The sequence below is a fragment of the Gymnodraco acuticeps genome, unplaced genomic scaffold (assembly GCF_902827175.1).
Source record: "Gymnodraco acuticeps unplaced genomic scaffold, fGymAcu1.1, whole genome shotgun sequence".
Taxonomy (NCBI): Eukaryota; Metazoa; Chordata; class Actinopteri; order Perciformes; family Bathydraconidae; genus Gymnodraco; species Gymnodraco acuticeps.
The window spans coordinates 57,490-83,073 of NW_022991389.1; the positions used below are offsets into that span (position 1 = coordinate 57,490).

General features: G+C 40.1%; 1 protein-coding gene across 1 annotated transcript in view; it reads left to right on the forward strand.

Annotated features, from left to right (window-relative positions):
- Nucleotides 1–25,584, forward strand: part of LOC117563169 (receptor-type tyrosine-protein phosphatase N2-like) — a 72,496-nt gene that overhangs the window by 33,654 nt on the left and 13,258 nt on the right. The window contains exons 4-9 of the mRNA XM_034241348.1: nucleotides 5,606–5,753; nucleotides 7,869–7,942; nucleotides 15,480–15,557; nucleotides 17,589–17,708; nucleotides 18,380–18,546; nucleotides 23,409–23,462. Coding sequence (XP_034097239.1) covers nucleotides 5,606–5,753; nucleotides 7,869–7,942; nucleotides 15,480–15,557; nucleotides 17,589–17,708; nucleotides 18,380–18,546; nucleotides 23,409–23,462 — 641 coding nt within the window. The remainder of the gene's footprint in view (nucleotides 1–5,605; nucleotides 5,754–7,868; nucleotides 7,943–15,479; nucleotides 15,558–17,588; nucleotides 17,709–18,379; nucleotides 18,547–23,408; nucleotides 23,463–25,584) is intronic.

A 25,584-nucleotide genomic window follows, 5' to 3' on the forward strand; every position in this document is an offset into this window, starting at 1 on the left:
AATGCTAATGCGAGGATAATAAAATGGCGGCTTCACAAACCTTTTTGGGAGTTTTCCTTGGCGTGGTTTGCAATCCGCCCAGCCAATCAGACACAGGGACCTTTTTCTCCCACGAAAGTCCCTGCTCTCTAGCAGGGACGGAAAAGGGGGTACAAAAGGTTCTCATTAACTAGTTTTTGTTCCGGATTTCTTTGGTGTGGTACTACTGTATATCGGAAGTAAAGTGGGAAAAGTACTGCGGTGTGAACGCGGCTATTGACTGGAAACAAAAAAGCTTGAGAAACCGGATCTGATGTTTTTATGATACTTAGATTTATTAAAAGGCTTGGCCAAGAAAAGAATAGTGACATACAAGTATGGAGTCACCTTTTAAGCCACCTAAACAGGGCCAGCGTATTTATCTAAAAACGAGTTATTCCGAAGTCATAAATAAATATCTTTATTGTCACTGTCTCTGATTTGTAATCTCCTCCTCTTCTCATACGAGATCGAAATGTCTTTGCTCTTATCAGTTACGGGCTGAGAGCTCTGCGCGGTTATTTGACTATATTTTTACGAGATATATAAAAAGTTTATCGTGCATATATATTGAATACATACTAGAATTAAATGACCTAACACCAACATAAACTGGGGTCCTCATGCAGGAAAGTCAGATAAAAAACACATTTAGATGTTACTCTGCTACACAAGAGACTCAGCAGAGAGTCTGTGAAAAGGTCCATTAAATATAAGGATAATACACATAGCCTACCCCACACAACTGCTTGACTGTTTAATACCATTAAAACCTTCTAAATGCACATTAGCTGTCTTCCTGCTGATGAGAAGTTGTCGGCACATTTAACTGCATGTTTGTATTCCATGGAGGGAGCTGAGAGGAGTCTAGATCTCATCAACACATCAAGTGATAATGTGTGATCTGTAGTTAATGTGAGGGAGCTGTGAACTCCCCTTCTCTCCTTTTAATGTTAGCAGTTACTGCTGTGAAGGAAGAGAAATGGGATTATGTAATGGATACAGCTGTTGGTGTGTTTCAGCGCCTTGGACAGCTCCACACATAGTGAAGCAAACTGCAGCTAAACACTGTTTATAAAGGAACTACAGCACGGTCACATGACTTCATGTCACCACCGCTAAGCTAAAGGTGGCTAATGTTGGGCTATAAAGGAACTACAGCACGGTCACATGACTTCACGTCACCACCGCTAAGCTAAAGGCGGCTAATGTTGGGCTATAAAGGAACTACAGCACGGTCACATGACTTCACGTCACCACCGCTAAGCTAAAGGCGGCTAATGTTGGGCTATAAAGGAACTACTGCTCGGTCACATGACTTGACGTCACCACCGCTAAGCTAAAGGCGGCTAATGTTTGGCTATAAAGGAACTACAGCATGGTCACATGACTTCACGTCACCACCGCTAAGCTAAAGGCGGCTAATGTTGGGCTATAAAGGAACTACAGCACGGTCACATGACTTCACGACACCACCGCTAAGCTAAAGGAGGCTAATGTTGGGCTATAAAGGAACTACAGCACGGTCACATGACTTCACGACACCACCGCTAAGCTAAAGGAGGCTAATGTTGGGCGTGATGTCGTTTAGTCGTCTCATTTAGACACTTGTGTGGAACCTCGTGTTTTAAGTCGTAGAACAAAATGTTGAAATCTCGTATTTCACACTAACAACCAAATACACATTAAAAAAAACATTGACTTTGAGCAGGACTTGACCCTTTCCTTCGTCTCTTTCTTTTCTCTTTCAATAAGAGCAAACATTACCTTTTTCATACTGCTCTTATTTCCCTTTTGCATGTCTAGCTGTCACTTTTTAGATTCACATCATGACATCAACTAGAGACTGAGCAGAGTTTAACGGCAACAGAAAAGAGACCCAGTCGACATTTTCGAGACATTTTTTTTCTCCGGAGCTCCGTCACAGCAAGAGAGCAAATCCATCACAAAGTGAGTGGAGCTTGGCGCCGCCATGTGAGGCAACTGTTGAACAATTAATAAAAAATCTCGGCGCCTCCTCCACTAAAAGAAAACAATGATTGCCTTTCCGAGCAGATTCCCTGTCATCCTCCACCCACTGATTTTAATTTGAGGAGAAACAGCTTTCACCATCTTATCTTAATGTATTACTTTGTCCCATGGGAGCAACCCCTCCCCCCTTCTTCTACATCCTCTCTGCTTGTGTCTTAAGAGGATTAGTCGACTCTGTATATAAAGCACATTATCTTGTCTTTTGTTGCCGCTTCAGTAAGTGTTACAGATTATCCTGCAGAGAGAGACTCCGGTGAGATTAACTGAGTTGGGAATTTGTTGTGGTGCTTTTGGTACGGCAGGCTTCAGGAAATGCTTCTTAAAATTGCTCTAGATGTACTTTGACGAGGAGGAAAAAGCATTCAGCCGTGGAGGAGTTAGACTGGTGTGTCAGGATGATGTAAGCGTTTAAATAAAAGTAGGACAGGAAGTGATGGATGGACGCAGAGTGATTGATGAAGATTGGTTACACGATGTAGAAAAATGAGCAATATTTTTGATCATACAAAACTAGAACTAATGTGTTGTTAGAATAACCGACTTGTTCAGGAAACACAAGACACTTTTAGGGGTTTTTTGATTTAAATATATAGCATGAAACATTAAATGGTATATTAAATATTTTGTAGCTTAAATCCTAATTCAATCATACTGGGCGTCACGAGCTAATATTCTCATGTCTCACGTTAAGGTGCCTTATTTCCTAAGAAAATGAATATTAGCAAATAGAAAAAAGAAACTAAATACAGAATGAGAAGTTGTATGTTCTTGAAAGTGGACATATGCTCATTTTCGGTTTTATTGTTGTCATGTATGCCTCTATTTTAACGTTTGCAGACCATTTACATGCACACAATTCTCTAAAACACGCTAGCAGCAACAACAAGCGTCATTAACACTCGTTCAGTTAGACAAACAGGTGCATTCTGGGAAATGTAGTGTAGAATCGAAACAGTGATGAGGTCTGAACACTTGATACATTTATCTCTCGGCTCAGAATCCCACTTTCCCTTTTAGTCGCTTTTGACGCATTACATCACCTCCTTCTTCACTGCTGCAGTTTCCACAGGTGCGCCAGAGCCACAATGGATGAAGAGTCTTATTTCTTTTTATTTATTGAGCACCTTTAGCAGCTGTAAGCCCCCCCCCCCCCCCCCCCCCCCTCAGCAGTAAGGGGATTATTCAGTGTTTGGACGACACATGGTGATCTCAGCACCTCCTGATTGGATTGCAGTAATCCCTTTACACAGCCTCGAAACCCTATTACTGTGGCATTAGAGAGAGTGTGTGTGTGTGCGTGTGTGTGTGTTCTGTAAGACTGTTCATCTTCTTGTATCTACTGAATGGTGTGTGTTCGTGTGATACATGTTTTTCTTTGATCATATATATATACTTATTTTTCAGAATGTGTGTGTGTCAGTATGTGTCTGTACTTTGAATGCATGTAGGGTCTTCTTATAGTGTGAGGTCTTTCCCTGGTATGTGTGTGTGTGTGTGTAGTTGAGTGTGTGTTTTCTGTGCACTGACTGTATATGTGTGTGTACTTCATTCTTGTGTTTGTGTGATAGTGTGTATGCTTGTTGTTTTGTTTTTTTATCATTAAATTACGCTTTTACATTTCATTTAGCTTACGCTTTTTGAATGTATGTGTGTGTGTGTGTGTGTGTGTGTGTGTGTGTGTGTGTGTGTGTGTGTGTGTGTGTGTGTGTGTGTGTGTGTGTGTGTGTGTGTGTGTGTGTGTGTGTGTGTGTGTGTGTGTGTGTGTGTGTGTGTGTGTGTGTGTGTGTGTGTGTGTGTGTGTGTGTGTGTGTGTGTGTGTGTGTGTGTTTGCTGTGTGTGTTTTAAAGTCTAAATCTGTGAGCCCGTGTGGGCGGACTCGCTGTGTTTGTGTATGTAACCTTATAAAAACCTTTATGTGTGATTGTACTTCAAACGTGTGTATGTGCATTTCCTTTGTGTGTGTGTGTGTGTGTGTGTGTGTGTGTGTGTGTGTGTGTGTGTGTGTGTGTGTGTGTGTGTGTGTGTGTGTGTGTGTGTGTGTGTGTGTGTGTGTGTGTGTGTTGTCAACCATACACAATGCTCTTGTGAAGATATAAAGCCCGCTGTTCGACACTGAGCCTGTTAAGCTCCGTAAACGACTAACAAACAACAGAACAAAGCCGACCTGCTGCATCTTTAGTTATTATAAAACCTCATCTGCATTCAATCGAGAAACTTTTCCCGTTATCTTCCGCCGGGCCGGGAGTCTGGCCTTCCATTTTTAACAAACTCCTCTCATTTTAGCAGAAAGCCATTAAGGGCTTTTTCTCGGAAGCTAATTCTGATTAAGATCAGCCCCATTTGTTACTGCCACCATAAATCATCTCGGAGCCATTTAAAGATCCACACAGGCTCCTTTCGACCCTCATCCATTACTAAACGATCCATATTTGGTGCCAGCTTTTAAAAAACAAGATTTTAACAGAGCTACTTTGATTAGAAATGATTAGACAATAGAGCTCATGTCACAATTTCATGTCTACCCATCAATTAAGTATTATTGGGATACATTGGATTGAACTATAAGGCCCATTCAAAGCTGATATGATTCATTATTGCTTTATGTCCTGATTTCACATCGAAACAAATACAAATCTGATTCCCACGTGATTCTTTACACAGTAGTTACTAGTCAGTCTTAAAGTCCGTAGAGCTACAAAAAAGTCTTTGAAATGAGGCTCAAAGCTTTTTCTCTGACCGTCATTTGTTTGTAAAATGCCTTATTTTTAAGATTTGCTAACGAGAAGAAACAAGCTTCATTATCTCACACTAGCCGCTCGAGCTCGGTACATTTTCCTCCAAACAACTTCAGCAAGAATGAATTCGATATGCCAGGTTCATTAGCAGACAGTTAATCAAAGTCACAGTGTCTTCCTTGATTATGAAAACCTATAATGGTACGTCTGGTATTTCAGGTAGAGAGAAGATGGACTGATAAGAACTGCAAATTATGAAATAATGAAGACATGCATTTAGGACGCTATTCATGGTTTAATATGTCCAGGTCATTGTTCGTAAAGAAGCAGAGTGAGTGGAACGGATAGTCAAAAGAGATTTCATCATTTCATCTATTTTACTGAACTATTAGGATTACGTATGTTGCATCATTGGATGAGCATAATGACACATAAAGCCTATGAATAATGTCATCTTTAAAGTCATGCAAGAACGGACAGGCATCTCATATAACATGCACAACATGCATTTTACCATAAGCAACAAAACACAGACTTCCTACTAAATCTTTAAGTTAAACATACTTGACGTTCATCATCTTAAAGGTGATACCACAGGCTGAAATATGTGAAATTGTGCGGTTCACAAATCAATTAAAACCCTCTTCCCTTAGAGAACATCCTGTTTATCTGGTTCTTTAGGTAGACAATGACATGAGATGAATAAAAAGACACAAAACGTCGATAATAATTGCATTAAAGTAGGTCTTTGTAAAGAAACAGGAGTAGATGGTCTCCAGAAGTTCTCCTCACCACCTCCTCTCTCTCTTCTCCTCCCTCAGTCCTACATGGAGGACCACATGAAGAATAAGGACCGCCTGGCGAAGGAGTGGGAGGCTCTGTGTGCGTATCAGGCCGAGCCCAACGCCTGCACCGTGGGTCTGAAGGAGGGGAACACCAAGAAGAACCGCTCCTCCGCTGTGGTAGCATGTAAGACAAATCAAATCTTACTTATATAGCACATTTATAAACGATTTTTGGTGGAGCCAAAGTGCTGTACATATAATAAAAATAGCCTACAGTAGAGACACTTTACAGCAAATACAACGAAGACATGAAGTCTCTCAGTTTGGATTGTTTTCTTAGTGTCTATCTGTTAAGAAGTTAAGAGTCATTACACATTAGCATTTAGATAGTAATGCAGACATATCTTCTGTACTGATTGGTGTCAATCTGTGAACTTCTCCCTTACTTTTTGTTCTTACCATGCAATGAAAAGAGAAGTTTTACTTATCGTTATCCAAAAGAAATACTGCGTCTCTGCCGTCGTAGCATGTAAGACATGAAGTCTCTCAGTCTGGATTCATTTCTTAGGGTCTATCTGAGTAGCAGTCAAGTGTACATTAGCATTTAGAGAGTGATGTGTTCATATCTTTGGTTACTACAACAGATTTCTCTTCTCCCTTGCTTTTGACCAGAGCAGTTTGAATAATCATTATCCAAAATACATAAATACTGCTTCACTGCTGCCTTACTGCATCCACAGTTACTGTAAGGGCTCAGATTGGTCATGCTTTGTGTTTCTTATCATGAAGAAGACAAGTTGGAAATCAGCACAAAAATATCAGTACTCGCACCACAACGTATCAGCTGATCTGAATCTGATTGTGTTACTAAAGCCATTATCAAAGATTAAAAGATACATAGGTAATCATAGCGCTTGTCTAGAAACTCAAAGACACTTTACAGAGTAAACATTCATAAAAATAACACACTTAAAATATATAAAACAACATTAATTACAGATTAGGCAGTTCTTTTTTGGTAAGAAAATAAACGCTTAAAGTACATTTTAAGTTTGTCCAAAACATTCTTTGGTTTACATGTCTGCAAAAACTCAACAAATATGATCATTTCTTTATCATAATGACGTATAATTGTGTAAGTTGACTTTATTGAGACTCTGTGAAACTGGATTTCTAAATGTCAGTATGCAATGCACAGGAGATTATATTACCAGTCAACCAGGGCTCTACTTCATAGGGTTCTGAAAGCATTGGCACCACAGGTAGCACGATAAGAAAACATTGTATCCTCTTCTTTAATGGAGGGCAGACAACCCCTATGTCTAAAAGGAACCAAAACTCTCCTCCTGATGATCGCTTTTCTCGACAACACTCCTTATACTCTCCGCCCGGACGCTATTATCAGAAGCAGATGCAGCGAGCAGAAGGGTTGTAAATTAGTTTTCTATTAAAGCTCTCCTGCACCGACCTCATCAATGATTAAAATGTGGTAAGCTTCTGTGGAAATAGACCGTTCTCTGCACCGGGCCACGCTTAATGAAATCCAGGGTGTCAGCAGGGAAAGCAGTTTGTCAGGAGGAATGAATTGTGCTTCCTATTTGAAGCACCACTGGCTTCTCCTGCAACTCGCTCGTTAAGGGAGGAAAGTACAGAATAGGACGATGTAACATTCCCCAAAACAGTGTAAGTGGACCTGAGAGGATGGAGGGCAAATCCTCCCGAAGTTGTCTTGATGCTTTCTACCATCAAGAGTCAACAAAACAGCTGACTACAATCTTATATTCCCGAATGTCCCCAAATGTACTCAAAAAGTCAGTTTTATATATATATAAAAAAAAACAATATCCTCTCGTTTTCTGTCTCTTCTCAATATGTATATTGCCCTTCTTCAATATTTTCTTTCAGTCTTATTCGTTACACTTACACTACATGTTGCCATACTTTGAATTCGGAGCATTGTAAGAACATTTGAAACAACGTTATTGTTTGTGAGGAAAATCATAATAAATCGCTCAATTATCCCAATAACAAAATGGCTGCCGTTCAGTGTGTCCAGCGTTACACCCTCATCTTTTTGACCGTAGTGACGCACAATCAGGTTCATTTGGACACTTGTGCACTCAAAATAGCAACTATAAGTACAGAAGTATATTGAGACTACAGCGGGAGTCCTTCATACTCAACATTTACGCCAATAATAACTAATTGCTATGCATGTAACGTGGCAACTGTACACTCCTTAGACTCCTTAGAGCGATTTGAAGACAACATTTCTTGATTTCCTCCGTTTGTGTTCCAGATGATCACTCCAGAATCCCCTTGAAGGTGGAGAACAGCCAAGGAAACTCTGATTACATCAACGCCAGCCCCATCGTAAGTACAAAAGTACACACATCCTTTACTCAAGGAGAAGTACAGATACTCGTGTTTAAAAATACTCTGGTGAAAGTAGAAGTACTGACTCAACTTCTTTACTCAAGTCAAAGTAAAGGCTTTGAAATGTACTTCAGTAAAAAGTACCCATAACTAGCAGCTGCTTTAAAGAGTACCTGACCTCCCTTTATATTAATAGAACAATAATGTCATTGTTAGCTAATGAATGTTTCCATGCTGAACAACGGCAACATGACAACGTTTCCATTGGTCCCTCTTCTTTAGAGAAGACCAGGAAATGATGGATACACGGATCGTGTTCAAATCAATAGGCACGCAATGACTCTAAAGAATAATGATCACGCATCAAACACACATTCAGACTAAAGGAACCAGCTGTTTGGAAAATGAGAGAGAAGTAGAAAGTACAAGTATTTGAGTTCAACATGTAAGAAGTAGAAAGTACAGGTATTTGAGTTCAACATGTAAGAAGTAGAAAGTACAGGTATTTGAGTTCAACATGTAAGAAGTAGAAAGTACAGGTATTTGAGTTCAACATGTAAGAAGTAGAAAGTACAGGTATTTGAGTTCAACATGTAAGAAGTAGAAAGTACAGGTATTTGAGTTCAACATGTAAGAAGTAGAAAGTACAGGTATTTGAGTTCAACATGTAAGAAGTAGAAAGTACAGGTATTTGTGTTCAACATGTAAGAAGTAGAAAGTACAGGTATTTGAGTTCAACATGTAAGAAGTAGAAAGTACAGGTATTTGTGTTCAAAGTGTAAGAAGTAGAAAGTACAGGTATTTGGGTTCAACATGTAAGAAGTAGAAAGTACAGGTATTTGAGTTCAACATGTAAGAAGTAGAAAGTACAGGTATTTGTGTTCAACATGTGAGAAGTAGAAAGTACAGGTATTTGGGTTCAACATGTAAGAAGTAGAAAGTACAGGTATTTGTGTTCAACATGTAAGAAGTAGAAAGTACAGGTATTTGGGTTCAACATGTAAGAAGTAGAAAGTACAGGTATTTGAGTTCAACATGTAAGAAGTAGAAAGTACAGGTATTTGAGTTCAACATGTAAGAAGTAGAAAGTACAGGTATTTGGGTTCAACATGTAAGAAGTAGAAAGTACAGGTATTTGGGTTCAACATGTAAGAAGTAGAAAGTACAGGTATTTGGGTTCAACATGTAAGAAGTAGAAAGTACAGGTATTTGAGTTCAACATGTAAGAAGTAGAAAGTACAGGTATTTGAGTTCAACATGTAAGAAGTAGAAAGTACAGGTATTTGGGTTCAACATGTAAGAAGTAGAAAGTACAGGTATTTGGGTTCAACATGTAAGAAGTAGAAAGTACAGGTATTTGGGTTCAACATGTAAGAAGTAGAAAGTAATAAGTAATGGAGTGAAGTACTGATACCAGAAAAATGCACTTAAGTACAGTAACAAAGTATTTGTACTCCACTACTTCCCTCCTCTGCATTTTAACTCTGTTCTTCACACCAACGCTACACTATGCCAGGCTCCAACATCCCGCGGGAACAAAGGCAGCCTCCCGTCGTACAATATATACGTTTTGATGCTACACTTGCGTAGCTCCAGCAGCAGTGTGTAGGTGCTGCTCCATGAATACTAATGATGGTTTCGCAGCAAACACAAGGCGTGGGGAAGGACATGCGCACGACTCTCTCTCTCTGCTCGCTTCTCGTTCACGAAAAGAAAATAGATCTGCGGGGTCTTGGGGAAGTGATTGTTTTTGACCTTGGGTTATGCTAATTTGTCGCTAGTTTGTGTTTACTGTTACGGTGTGTTCTGGACCTGTATTTTACAGGAAAGGAGTGAGCAGAGGGTCGAGTTGTCGATTCTTGTTCTGTTTTCTGTGACTATCTGCCTCACCCTCTCAGACTTTCAGTTGCGCACCCTACTAAAGAGACGCCGTGTGAATTCAGTAAGGGAGTGTATCAATTTGGAAACCAGTGTCGGAGTAGTGTGTGTACGTTTCCCCCGAGGCACACACACTGGTATTCCATTAAAAGCAACAGAAACGCTATGCATTTCAAATCTGGGCATCGCACCAAGAAGTGGCTAAGTGTGAGTGTGTGTGTGTGGGGTGTGTGTGTGTGTGTGTGTGTGTGTGTGTGTGTGGGGTGTGTGTGTGTGTGTGTGTGTGTGTGTTGTGTGTGTGTGTGTGTGTGTGTGTGTGTGTGTGTGTGTGTGTGTGTGTGTGTGTGTGTGTGTGTGTGTGTGAGAGAAGCTGAGAAGGAATCAAAACTTCACAGGAACAATGGCACTAATACAAAAAAACAGCTGGAACACATGTACCCACGCAAGCACAATACATAAACACACACGCTCACACAGACACACACACACACATGTATATCTCTCACACTGAGGAGAACATGAAAAGACACCGAAATGTACACACTTACACACACAAGCATGCATACTCCCCTCACTCACACACACACACACAATATAAAACCTTCAGTGCAGACACCCACGCGGACACGTTTAAGCACACTCTCAAATGTGAACACTGTGCATACATTCTCACCTCCCACACACACACACACACACAGACACACACACACATATATAATAGGATGAATGTATGTGAACATACGGTACACAATGAGGTTATTTAAGGAACAATTTCTACCACAAGCGAAAAAACGAGATGTTTGAGATTTGACGATAGAACATATTCAATGTCATGGTTGCCCGACCAAAATAACATTCTTATATCGTAACTATAATATATACAAAACAATAGTACTACTAATAGTTACTGACCTCCATTCAAACATTTAAATACCTAAATTTCTTTGGATTTGAAAGCATCATTCTGCAGAAGAGCTCTTAGAGTTTTCCTTAGAAGATGCAATTCTAGACCATAAAAAACATACGAGTTTTCAAAATGTGAGTTATTATTCGCTGATATTTGTCACGTCTATAGTTTTAACTACAATTAAATTACTATTTGGCACCAGTTCCTAACCAATAGATAGTTATCTGTCATATGGCAGAATTGTATCAAACAACACAATGCCTTTTCTTTAAACGTACCTCATATAATAATAATAATAATTCCTTATATTTAAATTATTATAGCGCTTTTGCCATGACCCAAAGCGCTTTACAGATCTTTACAGACGCAGCGGGGTTCGCCCCCTTGATCTGATGAGCAGTGCACAGCCCACTGCGCCACACCGCCCATCTTCACACCTCGAAGTCATCGAGGCGCTTTACAAGTACACATTAATATCATACATGTACTGTGGACCCACAGGAGCGAATTCGGGTGAAGTGTCTTGCCCAAGGACACTGGCCTGACGCAGTGGTGGCAGACGCGGGTTTCGAACTGGAGTCTCCAACGCCCCCTTGATCTGATGATCAAACGCACCCCACTGCGCCGCTCCGCCCCACCCCACCCCACATATGACTGATTTAAATTCCCTGCGAGGTGCCTGCCAAAATCCCAGTAACGTGAATAACTTACACGGAAGGATTCGTAGTGAATTATCGTCAGCGAAATACCTCAAACACAGATGTAGAAAAGGCTCAACAATCCAAGAACCACTTCTCTACAGCGGGTGAGAAAAAGACCCTCACAAACTGGATGAACAGTTGTCAGTTAATCCACCAGATGTTCCTGTGTGTGTTAGCTAAAGTAAGGCTAACACACATTAGCTAAAGTGCATCATTAAAGCGTTGCACAGCCTTCCTGGATGTTATACGCTCAGCTTCTCATTAGATATGTGTCTGGATGTCTCCTGCTGAGTTTTAATTGCGACCAGCAGCTGGAGGCAGAGCCAACAAGGGACGCTACAGAGATGATGGTTATTTTACGAGGCGAGGTCTTTAGCCTCATGTTTAAATCCCAACACGGTGGTTCAGAGTAATTTAGTTTGGTCTATACCTTCTCAACTAGGAATGGTTTGATCAGACAGGACTTTTAACACCAAAACTCCTCCAACACGACAATTCACTAAGATTTTATGAATGAAAATATGTCAAGATGTTATGAGGACGACTACATTTTGAATTTGCCGTGACAAACAAGTCACTTTTAAAAGGTATTATTTACAAAGTTGATGTTGTTTTCTTTATAACAACTCACCTCTGGCTGGCCGAGAACTCACTGCTCCATAGTTTCTCTTTTGTTAACTGGACTTATAACTTATCAGGGTACATTTCACATCTGTGTTTAATTGAATATGCAGATATGATGGATAATAGGTTTACGAAGCGAAGCCTCATGTTTAAATCCCAACGTAGAGTAGAGTCCTTTAGTTAGGTCTATACCTTCTGAAATAGGAATGGTTGGATCAGACAGGACTTAATTCTCCTCCAACACGACATTTCACTATTAGTTTATGAATGAAAATGAGTTTAAATGTTTGTAGGTCAAGGAGGACTACTGCATTTTGAATTTGAAGATGATTAACTTAAGTGCCAAGGTTTTGAAACTTCATTCAAACTTTTTACCATGCCTAAAAACACAACAAAAAATTCTGAATGTTTTTGGGAACTTTCAGAAAGACCTCATCTCCTCAAGAATGATCTCACCTAAAACCCTAAAAACATTTTCTAAGTCCCCTTTTAGTTGTATTTCAGACACTTTTGGTTTATTTAAAGGGTTTTGATGTAACTACTGCTCAAACAACTAAAGTCCCGCTGTAATGGCAGTTTGTGGCACTAAAAGGAAAGTTAGTAGAATATGTGAACGTCACCCTCACAGAGGTGTCAGACTGTAGTGACAGTTTGAGCTAACATTAAACATTAAAGACAGGTTGCGATCGCACACACACACACACACACACACACACACACACACACACACACACACACACACACACACACATAAATGGACTTCTTCATTCCTTCCGAATTTGAGGCAAATACTCAATAACGTATAATTGCTTTTGTCACACCCTCGACTTTTGTCCCTTCTTTTAGGAGGGAGTGTGTGTGTGTGTGTGTGTGTGTGTGTGTGTGTGGTGTGTGTGTGTGTGTGTGTGTGTGTGTGTGTGTGTGTGTGTGTGTGTGTGTGTGTGTGTGTGTGTTGTGTGTGTGTGTGTGTGTGTGTGTGTGTGTGTGTGTGTGTGTGTGTGTGTGTGTGTGTGTGTGTGTGACATATATGATTCAGAAATGGGCCAAGTACTTTTACTTATGGTACTTTACGTATATTTTCATGCCAATACTTTAACTTGAGTACAATTTTGAATGCAGTACTTTTTTCTGTTTTTACAGAGTATTTGTACAATTTAGTATTTCTACTTATTTAGGTGTAAAATATTATTGCTTCATCCATAGTCTCATTCTTGCACAGGAAACATACTCATCTGTCCGTGAGACTTTTTATGTAAAAGTATTTTAAATGATGCTGTACCATTTTGTGAAATTGAACTCAAGCCATGTAGAAAAAGACAACCAGGTTCAATTTACTGTTCAGCGTTTATTTTTCCATCAAGAAAATCCATCTTTGAATGTTTTAATATGCACTCTCTGGTACATGTCACCACTTCTCCCTCTCAGCCACTTCATCTTAAGTGTATTAGTATTGTTTGGCATTCATAAAAGGAAACAGAAACCATTTAAAGGCAGTTTTGTGTGCAGAGCCCCAGAAATCATCCGTCTTCCCTCTAATTGCTTCCAGCTAAATCGGTCTTCCCAATTACTACATTTACCGTTAACATTTGCATCGTAATAAGCAGGGCTGTCACGTCTTCGCTCTCTCACCTCACGTTGGTCTCCTGTCGTTTGCTCTCGTCTCCTACGCCTTCCTTCTGCAATTAACTTAAAGGAAGAAGAAACTCTTACCTTCATCATGAACCACCAAGTCTTTTTGCAAAGATAATGAGACAAGGGAGACATTTCTGTAGCTTAAAGGGACCCTATGTTCATGTTCAGGTGTATATCAGTATGTAGTGTCTCTACTTTAAAGAGTCCTCTCCTGCTGATGTTCAGGTGTATATCAGTATGTAGTGTCTCTACTTTAAAGAGTCCTCTCCTGCTGATGTTCAGGTGTATATCAGTATGTAGTGTCTCTGCTTTAAAGAGTCCTCTCCTGCTGATGTTCAGGTGTATATCAGTATGTAGTGTCTCTACTTTAAAGAGTCCTCTCCTGCTGATGTTCAGGTGTATATCAGTATGTAGTGTCTCTACTTTAAAGAGTCCTCTCCTGCTGATGTTCAGGTGTATATCAGTATGTAGTGTCTCTACTTTAAAGAGTCCTCTCCTGCTGATGTTCAGGTGTATATCAGTATGTAGTGTCTCTACTTTAAAGAGTCCTCTCCTGCTGATGTTCAGGTGTATATCAGTATGTAGTGTCTCTACTTTAAAGAGTCCTCTCCTGCTGATGTTCAGGTGTATATCAGTATGTAGTGTCTCTACTTTAAAGAGTCCTCTCTTGCTGATGTTCAGGTGTATATCAGTATGTAGTGTCTCTACTTTAAAGAGTCCTCTCCTGCTGATGTTCAGGTGTATATCAGTATGTAGTCTCTCTACTTTAAAGAGTCCTCTCCTGCTGATGTTCAGGTGTATATCAGTATGTAGTGTCTCTATTTTAAAGAGTCCTCTCCTGCTGATGTTCAGGTGTATATCAGTATGTAGTGTCTCTATTTTAAAGAGTCCTCTCCTGCTGATGTTCAGGTGTATATCAGTATGTAGTGTCTCTATTTTAAAGAGTCCTCTCCTGCTGATGTTCAGGTGTATATCAGTATGTAGTGTCTCTATTTTAAAGAGTCCTCTCCTGCTGATGTTCAGGTGTATATCAGTATGTAGTGTCTCTACTTTAAAGAGTCCTCTCCTGCTGATGTTCAGGTGTATATCAGTATGTAGTGTCTCTACTTTAAAGAGTCCTCTCCTGCTGATGTTCAGGTGTATATCAGTATGTAGTGTCTCTACTTTAAAGAGTCCTCTCCTGCTGATGTTCAGGTGTATATCAGTATGTAGTGTCTCTACTTTAAAGAGTCCTCTCCTGCTGATGTTCAGGTGTATATCAGTATGTAGTGTCTCTACTTTAAAGAGTCCTCTCCTGCTGATGTTCAGGTGTTTATCAGTATGTAGCGTCTCTACTTTAAAGAGTCCTCTCCTGCTGATGTTCAGGTGTATATCAGTATGTAGTGTCTCTACTTTAAAGAGTCCTCTCCTGCTGATGTTCAGACCTCTTTAAATGTTCACAGTTTAAATAAGTGGAACACTGCAATAGCCAGAGCAATACTTTAAAAAGTTCTCCTCCTTCTTCCTTGGCCTGAACTCCTGATGAACCTGCTTTAAAATGTAATGTTTTATTTAATGCTCTGTGTTAGAGCCACTGTTTTAATCTCACGTCTTGCACCGACTTCTTTATATTTTGTCCTCTGCTGTTTTGTCAAGGACTCTCTGGAAAAAGATCCTTAATTCCAAAGTAAATCCAGTGTTAAATATAATGAACACAGGTTTAATATTTGATATGGTTGATATGTATTTAATGTGTGAAAAATATATTACAATCATCTTTTCTAACATTTCTTCCTCTCCACTCTCCACTCAGATGGATCATGATCCGAGGAACCCGGCCTACATCGCCACTCAAGGCCCACTGCCCTCCACAGTGGCTGATTTCTGGCAGGTAAAAAAACACACACACTCTCTCTCACACACACACACACACACACATACACACACACACACACACACACACACACACACACACACACACACACACACACACACACACACACACACACAGTCACGAAAAAAGAAATCAATACGTTTCCTCTCTTAAACAAGAGCTAGACGTTTTTTATTAGTGCAGCGATCCACACGGGAGAGCAGCTTGTTCTGTGGGTGTCGTTATTAATCTCTGCCTCGCCATCACACACACACGCACACACACACACACACACACACACACACACACACTATGCTGGCCACAATAACTTATCGATCCCCTGGTCTCTGATTCTAATCCAATCTAACATTTGAGACAGTGGAGAAAGTGTTTCATGTCCCCTATAACAACGTGTCCTTCTATAGACTAGTGTGTGTGTGTGTGTTTATATATATGTGTGTGTGTGTGTGTGTGTGTGTGTGCAATGGAAAGGTCCCCTCGTCAAACAAGTCCTTGCTGCATTTCACAGTCCTGCCAGTTACCATCTTGGCAGAAAACAGAGAATTCTCAGGCTCTGGTTTATTTGAATCTCTGTGTTTCATAATGTGTCAGAGTACTGAAGGGCTGTGTCGGACATTAGCTAAGTATATTAACTCAAGTACTGTTCTTAAGTACTATTTGGAGGTTTATTCCACAACTCCACTACCTTTTGGAAGCAAATACTGTGCTCTTTACACCTCTCCATTTATTCTACTGCGTTAGTTACTTTGCAGGTTCATATTAACCTTTACATGGTCATTCGAAAGGCGATGTCCATGTGCAATATGGGTGTAATAAGAGTGTAGTTACGGTCTAATATGGGTCGAATAACATGAGTCTTATATGGTTGTAAGAGCAGTGTAACATGGGTGTAACATGGGTATAATAGGGGTGTATTAATGTGTGTGTTATGTAGAAAATAGCAATACTTGTAACAGTATTTCTAGACTGTGGTATTAATACTTTAGTAATACATCTGAATACTTCTTCCTCCTCTGCTGAACACATTCTGCAATGTCCAGTTTCCACAACAAGCACTTAAGCACTTTAAATCTTTCTAAAGAGCACCGTGTGCACTTTTCCTCGCTGATAAATAACCGTCTAAATTAAATTTGCATTTCCACAAACTGCAAGGATTAAAAGAGGGAACTTGTCGCCCCAGCAGTCTGTCAGCCGAGGAGAATTAACACCATTCCTCAACAAAAAAAAACGCACCGTCACACCTTCAGATGCATGAGGGAAGCAAGTGTGTGTGTCGAGGAGCAGTAACTCAAAACCAGACGCAATGAATGTGTCTTGAAGTCTCCACTGACCCAAACCATCTTGGTTATCTCAGGCGATGATAGGAGAGCCGCATTGTTTTATGACTTCCATTAACTGTTACCTCTGATCAGAGTCGAATGGATCTCCAGAGAAAACATATACGAGTGTGTGCCGAGTCTCACTTTGTGGAAGGAAAACCTCGAGAGAAATTACTCTGCGTTCCGAATGCTTGACCTGCTCGTAGTTTCTCAACAAAGTTTAAAACGTCTCGATGTGTTTGGTTGGATTTCATTTGCACCCCACCTCCAAAATAGACAACTCTTAATGCCAAACTTTAAACTGATTTAGACCGATATCTATAATATGTGGGGGGACACATGTAGTGCTTCCTGTTAGCAAAGTGTTGACAGCTTTAAATGAGATCTTATTCCAAATTAAACTTCAGTCAAATTTCAAGAACCCGGACGCGGGAAAAAGCTTCTGAACAAACTTTTTAAAGAACATAAGGTCACTGAAGATCTAAAGAGAAGATCTGGAGTTCTCCTCAAGAAACTGCATGTCTTTTCTGAAGTGTATTTAGTGTGTAGGTTACTCTGTCTTTTATAGCGTGAACTAAATAAGAGTTCAGACTGTTGTATCAACCTCTAAATACCTGCCAGGTTTTAAACGAAGGAGAGCTTCAGTTCCAGATGTTGCTCCTGTCTTGTTGCATTTAAGGCATTTCCTAAGTGTGTTTTCTCTCTGCAGATGGTTTGGGAGAACGGCTGTGTTGTTATTGTGATGTTGACTCCTCTGGTGGAGAGCGGGCTGAAGCAGTGCTACCACTACTGGCCGGACGAGGGGTCCAACCTGTACCACATCTACGAGGTGAGACAATCCTTTCAGTACAAACATGACTTAATGTTGTACGTAAATGTTTCTGAAGCCCACAGCCCAAAATATATGATTTTTAATCCTGAACCGTTATCCTCTTTTAATAAAGTGATGTCCCAAGACAGCAATTTATCAATCTTGGTTCGTGATGGAAAGATGTGTTTTTATTTCGACATATTAAACAGATAACACTGTGTAGGATTAAAGAGTGTTTCAGTGAGGACCAAAGATTACAAACCAATGGGATTGTCCATTTTGTTTTGGAACATTAACAGGTTTTATGTGGTAGAAGAAAATGGGAAAATCTCGTAAACTTGTGTTAACCACCAACCTTTCGAAATCTAACCACTAACACGTTCAAAAAAACATTGATAATAGCCAAAAAAAAACGCAGTAAAAGTTCCCAAAACATCACAAAATGCTCTTCCTGCTCTGGGAATGACTGCTGTTATCAAAATATGTGTTTGTTCTCCAAAAAAACAACATACTTTAAAAGTCTAGAACGAGGGAACCCAGAAACGCATGAATGCTGACTCATTTCCCGGTCTAGGACTCATTCCTGCGCCACTGATGAGTTCAATTTAGGCTTTGACTGTTGTCTTCTCAATTAAGCAAGCGTACTTTCTTTACATTCACGCGTATTGTCCATCCGTGTGTCCTCGCAGGTGAACCTGGTGTCCGAACACATCTGGTGCGACGACTTCCTGGTTCGTAGCTTCTACCTGAAGAACATGCAGACCAACGAGACCCGGACCGTGACTCAGTTCCACTTCCTCACCTGGCTCAACCAGAACGTTCCAGAGACCAGCCGCACGCTGCTGGACTTCCGCAGGTATAGGGAACACCTGAAGAAAGGGAGAAAATACACGTTACCAGAGAGGGCAAAAGTACATTTATTCAAGTAGAAGTACAGATACTTGTGTTTAAAAATACTCTGGTAAAAGTAGAAGTACTGACTAAACTTCTTTACTCAAGTGAAAGTAAAGAGGCTTTGAAGTGTCCTTCAGTAAAAAGTACCCATAACTAGCAGCTGTTTTAAAGAGTACCTGACCTCCCTTTATATTAATAGAACAATAATGTCATTGTTAGCTAATGAATGTTTCCATGCTGAACAACGGCAACATGACAACGTTTCCATTGGTCCCTCTTCTTTAGAGAAGACCAGGAAATGATGGATACACGGATCGTGTTCAAATCAATAGGCACGCAATGACTCTAAAGAATAATGATCACGCATCAAACACACATTCAGACTAAAGGAACCAGCTGTTTGGAAAATGAGAGAAGTAGAAAGTACAGGTATTTGAGTTCAACATGTGAGAAGTAGAAAGTACAGGTATTTGAGTTCAACATGTAAGAAGTAGAAAGTACAGGTATTTGAGTTCAACATGTAAGAAGTAGAAAGTACAGGTATTTGAGTTCAACATGTAAGAAGTAGAAAGTACAGGTATTTGTGTTCAACATGTAAGAAGTAAAAAGTACAGGTATTTGAGTTCAACATGTAAGAAGTAGAAAGTACAGGTATTTGGGTTCAACATGTAAGAAGTAGAAAGTACAGGTATTTGAGTTCAACATGTAAGAAGTAGAAAGTACAGGTATTTGGGTTCAAAATGTAAGAAGTAAAAGTAAACAGTCGTCAGAAAAATAAGTAGTGGAGTAAAGTACTGATACCAGAAAAATGTACTTAAGTACAGTAACGAAGTATTTGTACTCCACTACTTCCGACCTCTGCATTTTCAATCTCTGACAGATGAAGTTTTTTTTTTTTTTGTGACCAACTTTTTATTGTTTTTTTTGTTTTTTGCCCTCACAAAAGGGACTTATACTGCGATACAAATTATATAGACAATACAGATGAAGTTTTTTTATGACATTTCTCTACAGCCAACTAGTAAGTGAAGGACCTTAAATTAAAGGTTGTAGAATAAGAATAAGAAACCTAACACTTTGCATTTCAACCTTGAAGTCCTTGAATGCACCACTTGTTAAGCCTTTAGATGAAAGACTTGTCCGACCGAATCCTCGAGTGCCGCTTGTGGACACGTTTTTTGGGGACATTTCTCCCAAAGAGGTTAAAGTAACGGTCGTGGGGTTGTTCGCCCCCTGCTCGCACCACAAAGGATTGGAGTGGCCTTTGTGTCTCGCTCACGGCGTAATAACTCCGGAGTTTTTGCCTTGTGTCCCGACCACAGAAATATCTATAGACCCTGAAACATCCGGAGCATTTCTCAGGCGATAACGGCGTAATTCAGGAAGCATTTGGAGAACTCAGCTTTATCTCCGGCGCATTTTATAGCCACCACCCTCTTTAAAAACTGATATACTGTATTGCCTATCATATGGGAGACTCTCTTCCTCTGATTCACTGTGGATTTCTCCAGCGATAGACTCCGAGTCTGCTATTTATTTATATATATATATACAGTATATGCCGGGTGTTGCACATGAATTAGGTGAAATATCACGACTGAGGGCAGCTATTTTAAAAGCGTCTGGTGACCATCAGTCAGGAAATACTGCCTTTTCTCACAGGGGTCAACGAAGGAAGCGCAGTGATTTCTCCAAAGAAACTCTTACTTGTTCTGTCCGAGAGATAAAGACTTCTTAGAACGCCTTTTCATTTGAAGAACATTAAATACTATAGCCCGGTTTTTATGTGGAATCGTGAAAGCATTGAGGTTGTAGAAGACCTTAAACAAAGTATTTTTCAAAGACACCTTTGGAAAGCATACATTCCCAGCTCAAAGCAAGTCTTACTGCTGTTTGTTTTGGCTTTCATTGAACAAAACAAGCCTTTGATTGTAAAGAAATCCAATTTAGACACAAGAATTATGAGTGATAAAAGCTGGAAATGTACTTTTCTAACCAAAATGAACAAATGTTCTGCACGATTTCTAAGTCTTGCGATCTATATCTGCATCTCATAAGTTTCTCTGAGGGTTGTCCAAAGCAATTATTGATAGTGCAAACATTGTTAGAAGAACAAAACACAGTGGAGTTGGCAAAGGATCTTTAAAATCCAACCCAGAAGTCCTTAAATGCACCACAGTCATTTTAAGCAATGTTTCGATCTCTGACATTTCTCTACCTTCAACAGAAAGAAAGTGAAGGAGGTTAACTTAAGGGTCTTAGAATTAGCAGACTATAACTTTGCATTTCAACCCAGAAGTCCTTGAATGCACCACAGTCATTGTGCGACACCACCAGTCAGGACATTTTCTCACAGGGGTCAACGAAGGAAGATATTTCTCACTTTCATCACCGTGGATATGCTACAATAACAACCCCTCTTCTTTTCTTACTCCCCGTTTTCATGGTTTGAGGATATCGCTTGAGTTTTTCTGTTTTTTTCACTCCCATCTGAGCCGAAGCATCGCTTACGAATCCTCTCTCTCCTCCTCCCCCTCCTAACTAGCGGTTGCCAGTGTCATTTTTGTGATGTTGCAGCTAGTAATATGAGCCCAGTTGCATAGTCACAAAAGTGATCATTGGAGACTGTGACTCTGCAACCAAAGGGGCCTCGTTGGACCCTCCCTCCCTCCCCAGATACTGTCCTCCCTTTCTCCTCCCTCTCCTTGATCTCCCCCCTCGCTGTGCCCAGTGACCTGAGATGACTTCTCGCCTTTTTTGCTTGCTCATGGTTTGCTTGATTGCCTCCTCTTCCTCCCTCGCCATGTTCCCTTTCTTCTCTTGCTTTTGTCTTCCTCTCCCCTCACCCTCACTCTCTCTCTCTCTCTCTCCTCTCTCTCTCTCTCTCTCTCTCTCTCTCTCTCCTCTCTCTCTCTCTCTCTCTCTCTCTCTCTCTTCTCTCTTGATTTCCCGACTTCTGCTTTCACAAAATGTCCACATTTAGAAAAATCCATCGCCCACACTGGGGTTTTTTTTACTTCTAAAAAATTGTTTTTAAAAATGGTTTCCCGACCAGACAAAACCTGAAAAAGCAGGGAGATTGAAAATGGAAAATCGCTGCTACCGTCCTTTGACTGGTGCATCAAGCATTCATTTATTTCTAAAGCAAGAAGAATTGGGTACATGAAATAGTATCTGCAATCTTTTTTCTCCCAAAAACGTCAATTTGTATTTGCTTTGGTTGAACAAAACAAGCATGTAACTGTAAACAAACCCACGTGCACATATAAGATACATCAACACGAGAGAGAAACTCTTACGTTTACATCCACTTACTAGCTTTTTTTTTTTAGACCTTCCAACCACCTCCTCTAAATCTCAGTTGCAGTCGAGGTTGCTCAGTTGTTGTCACATGGCTAATCAAATCTGGATGAATTTGTAAAAGCTGTAAATACGAGGCTTTAAGCAGATGAAGGCCAAAACATTCACTCATTTAAACGACCGTAAAAACGTTCAAGGATAGAAAAAGTGAACTCATTATGGAACACACACACACATACCATGTATACATCACTTCAGGGGACATTACATTGACTTACATGCATTTCCAGGAGACTTATCCTAACCTTAACCATAACCAACACATGCCTAACCCTTACCCTAACCTAACCAAGTCTTCACCCTAAAATGAATGATTCCCCTCATGAGGACCTCCATTTTGTCCCCATAAGGGAGGTGAGTCCCCACACGTGACTGTATAAACAGATTTAGGTCCCCACAAGTATAGTAATGCGCTACACGCACACACACACACACACACACACACATAGATGTTTGGAGTTATCACCATGAAATAGAATCAGAGATGATTTCCTGCTGCGTTCGCTCTGAAGTCTCTGCTTCTCGCATTTTGATGAATACGGTTTCAAAGCTTTACCTCATCTTAAAAAAAAGAGGATGTGTCTCTTTCAACTCTTTCTCTGAGGCAGCGCTCACATTTTTTTTCTTTTTGTTGCATCCATGTATGAAAGAAATAGGAATGCAAATGTATCCGGTCGGTGTGCTGTGGAATATTGAATAGCAGCAACGGGATATATTTCATTCTTTGAAAAACAACAGATGATAGTTTTGGGTGTGTGTGCAACGCCGAGGAAAATCCCAAAATAAGACGTGAGGACTTCTGGGAAAAGCTCATTTTCATCATTTTAGATACAGCTTGGGAGCAATTTGTATCCATCAGTCAATGTATAAGAGTTGCTGAACAAAATGTGTGGTATTTTCTTTTGTATGGCATCAAACGGGAAGAAGATGATTTTATTCTACAGGAAATGCGGTTAAATATTTCAAACGTATGTTAAAAGGAATAGAAATGATAAAAGGGACATTTAATCAGCATATAAGAAGTGCCATATATAACCGTTATGACTGTCTCTACCATTGCTTGTTGTGAATGTTATCAGGTAAATCTTCATTTTGCCAGCTGATGCACTGGTTTATGTTCCTTATCATTAAAAAAAGGTGTTAGAAAAGAACGTAGCACTGAGAAACAGTTATATTATGAGACACTATGTCTAAATATTGTATAGGTAAGTGATATGTGTCTTTAAAAACAGGTAAAGACCACAAATACATCAAATGTTGTTGTGATATTCCCAAAGTTGTGCAACTATATTCGTCTTATTGAGATACTCGAGAGTCCTAAGGAACATCCCTGACTGGCTTTACATAATCATTGAATTAAAAATATATATTCAAAACATTTTAAAAGCCTACAAACAGGATTTTCTGTGTGTTTCTGAAGCTGTGATGTTAAAGTGTAGTTTTCCTGTTCTGTTTTCTTTACAGGAAAGTCAACAAATGCTACCGCGGACGCTCCTGTCCCATCATCGTCCACTGCAGGCAAGTATTATCACAACTAGACTGTGTTTATCTGACTTTATTAATATGTTTTCATAGCTAGGGCTGCACGATTTGAGAAGAAAGGACTAATTAGATTAACCCTCCTGTTGTCTTCGGGTCAAATCTGACTGATTTACTACTTTCATCAATCATAACTTTTTTGTTTTACGTTCAATTGCATTAAGGCTTTATGATATTCTTCACAGCAGACATTTGAACATATACAATGGCTGATCACCACTTTCATTGCATTTTGGATGATTTAGTCAACTTTGTAACACCTGTGGTGTTCCCGGCAAAAATGACCGCCATAAAGAAAAGGAATTAGTAACCATCCGGATCAGATAAAACACACACACACACACACACATACTCTAGATGTGTGTCCCCCCCCCCTTTATGTGCCCATCCCCCATGTGAATCACACCTGACACACACACACACACACAGAACAATTTGATACATTTCCCGCTCTTATGTGCCCCTCCCCCCACATGGATCACACCTGGCACACAATACATGTTCAGTGTCTGTTCTTTGTATATGTACTGCAGTTTTTCATGTATACCAGTAGTCTGATACAATATGTACAGTTTGAAAGGGTGTTAAATTAAATGTGGTGATGATTAATGGTTTTTGTGTTTTGTGTTTTTGTGTTTTTGAGGGTTAACATTGACACTTATTTAGCCTTTAACCCTTTTGATTTGCTTAATTGCAGCTCTAGTTTACATTCAGGGTTATTAAAGGTTTATTCTGACACACAAATGGGATTTTTTTTATGTTGTTAATGAGCAAACACTCAGACAAACATCGCTGAACTCGACCAGATCCCTCGTGGTTTCTGTACTCCGTTTTGCTTCAATATTTAATTGCTTACAAGCTCTGATAACGACACATATTTTACTTTGATTTAATTTGACTAACTGTTCACGGAGGAAGGTTAACTTTAAAGTTACGTTTGCAGTGTGTCCTTTGGAGCAAACGGGTGAAAATTGTAATCAAGTTAAAGTGTTGGCATGAAGATATACTTAAAGTATGGAGTCAGATTTGGGTCAACCCTAACCCCAACCAAGTCTTCACCCTAAAATTAATGATTCCCTCCACGTTGTCCCCATAAGGGAAGCCAGTCCCCACATGTGACTGTGTAAGCAGATGTAGGTCCCCACAAGGATAGTAATGCTAGGCCACACACACACACACACCAACAAATGGACACCTTAGCGTTCCTTCCAAATTTGAGGCAAAAACTCAACAACGTATTAATTGCTTTCGTCCCATCCTCGACTTTTGTTAGTTTTTTAGGAGGGTGTGTGTGTGTGTGTGTGTGTGTGTGTGTGTGTGTGTGTGTGTGTGTGTGTGTGTGTGTGTGTGTGTGTGTGTGTGTGTGTGATAACATTTGCATAACCACACGAGGAAATAACTCCAGACCAGAGGGACATAATTAACTGTAGACCTGCCACTGTATGTGTTCATGGAAACATCCTGTAATGATTGGACTAGAGGGGAGAGGAATAACTTCTCTAACAGAAAGCCGTTACGCCCGTCTGCCCACTCCTCCACTGAGTGATCTATTATTTAATATGTCGTAATGGCTCTTCCTGGATGATGAAACTGTAGATTTCGCAGCTAAATTGTCAGGTTGCACCGCGGTATGAAACCTGTCTCTGTGGATCATCCTGAAGCTACCTTAGAAGATAACGTTTAGAAACATCCAGTTCAACAAACCTGCAGTTGATGGTTTTTACCTGAAGGTTACTTAAATACAACCTATAAAGACACACACACGTCACATATCTGTGATCGCCTTGTAATGATCCCGGCGAGGTGCAGCCGTACGATAGATCTTATCACGTCGTAGGAACCTGTGCCACACACACACACACACACACACACACACACACACACACATCTGAGATCAGAGTGAGCGCAGGTTAGAACAAACGCACACACACCCTCTTACACTCTGCTATTGCGGTATTGGACTCAATTACTGCCACCAGGTGTGTTGAAATAAACGTGTGTGTGTGTGTGTGAAAATAACTAAGGAACTGATCAAAATTAAATATTCAGGAAGCATGGTGGCTTGGCAGCACACACACACAATGTAGGTAAACATAACTAA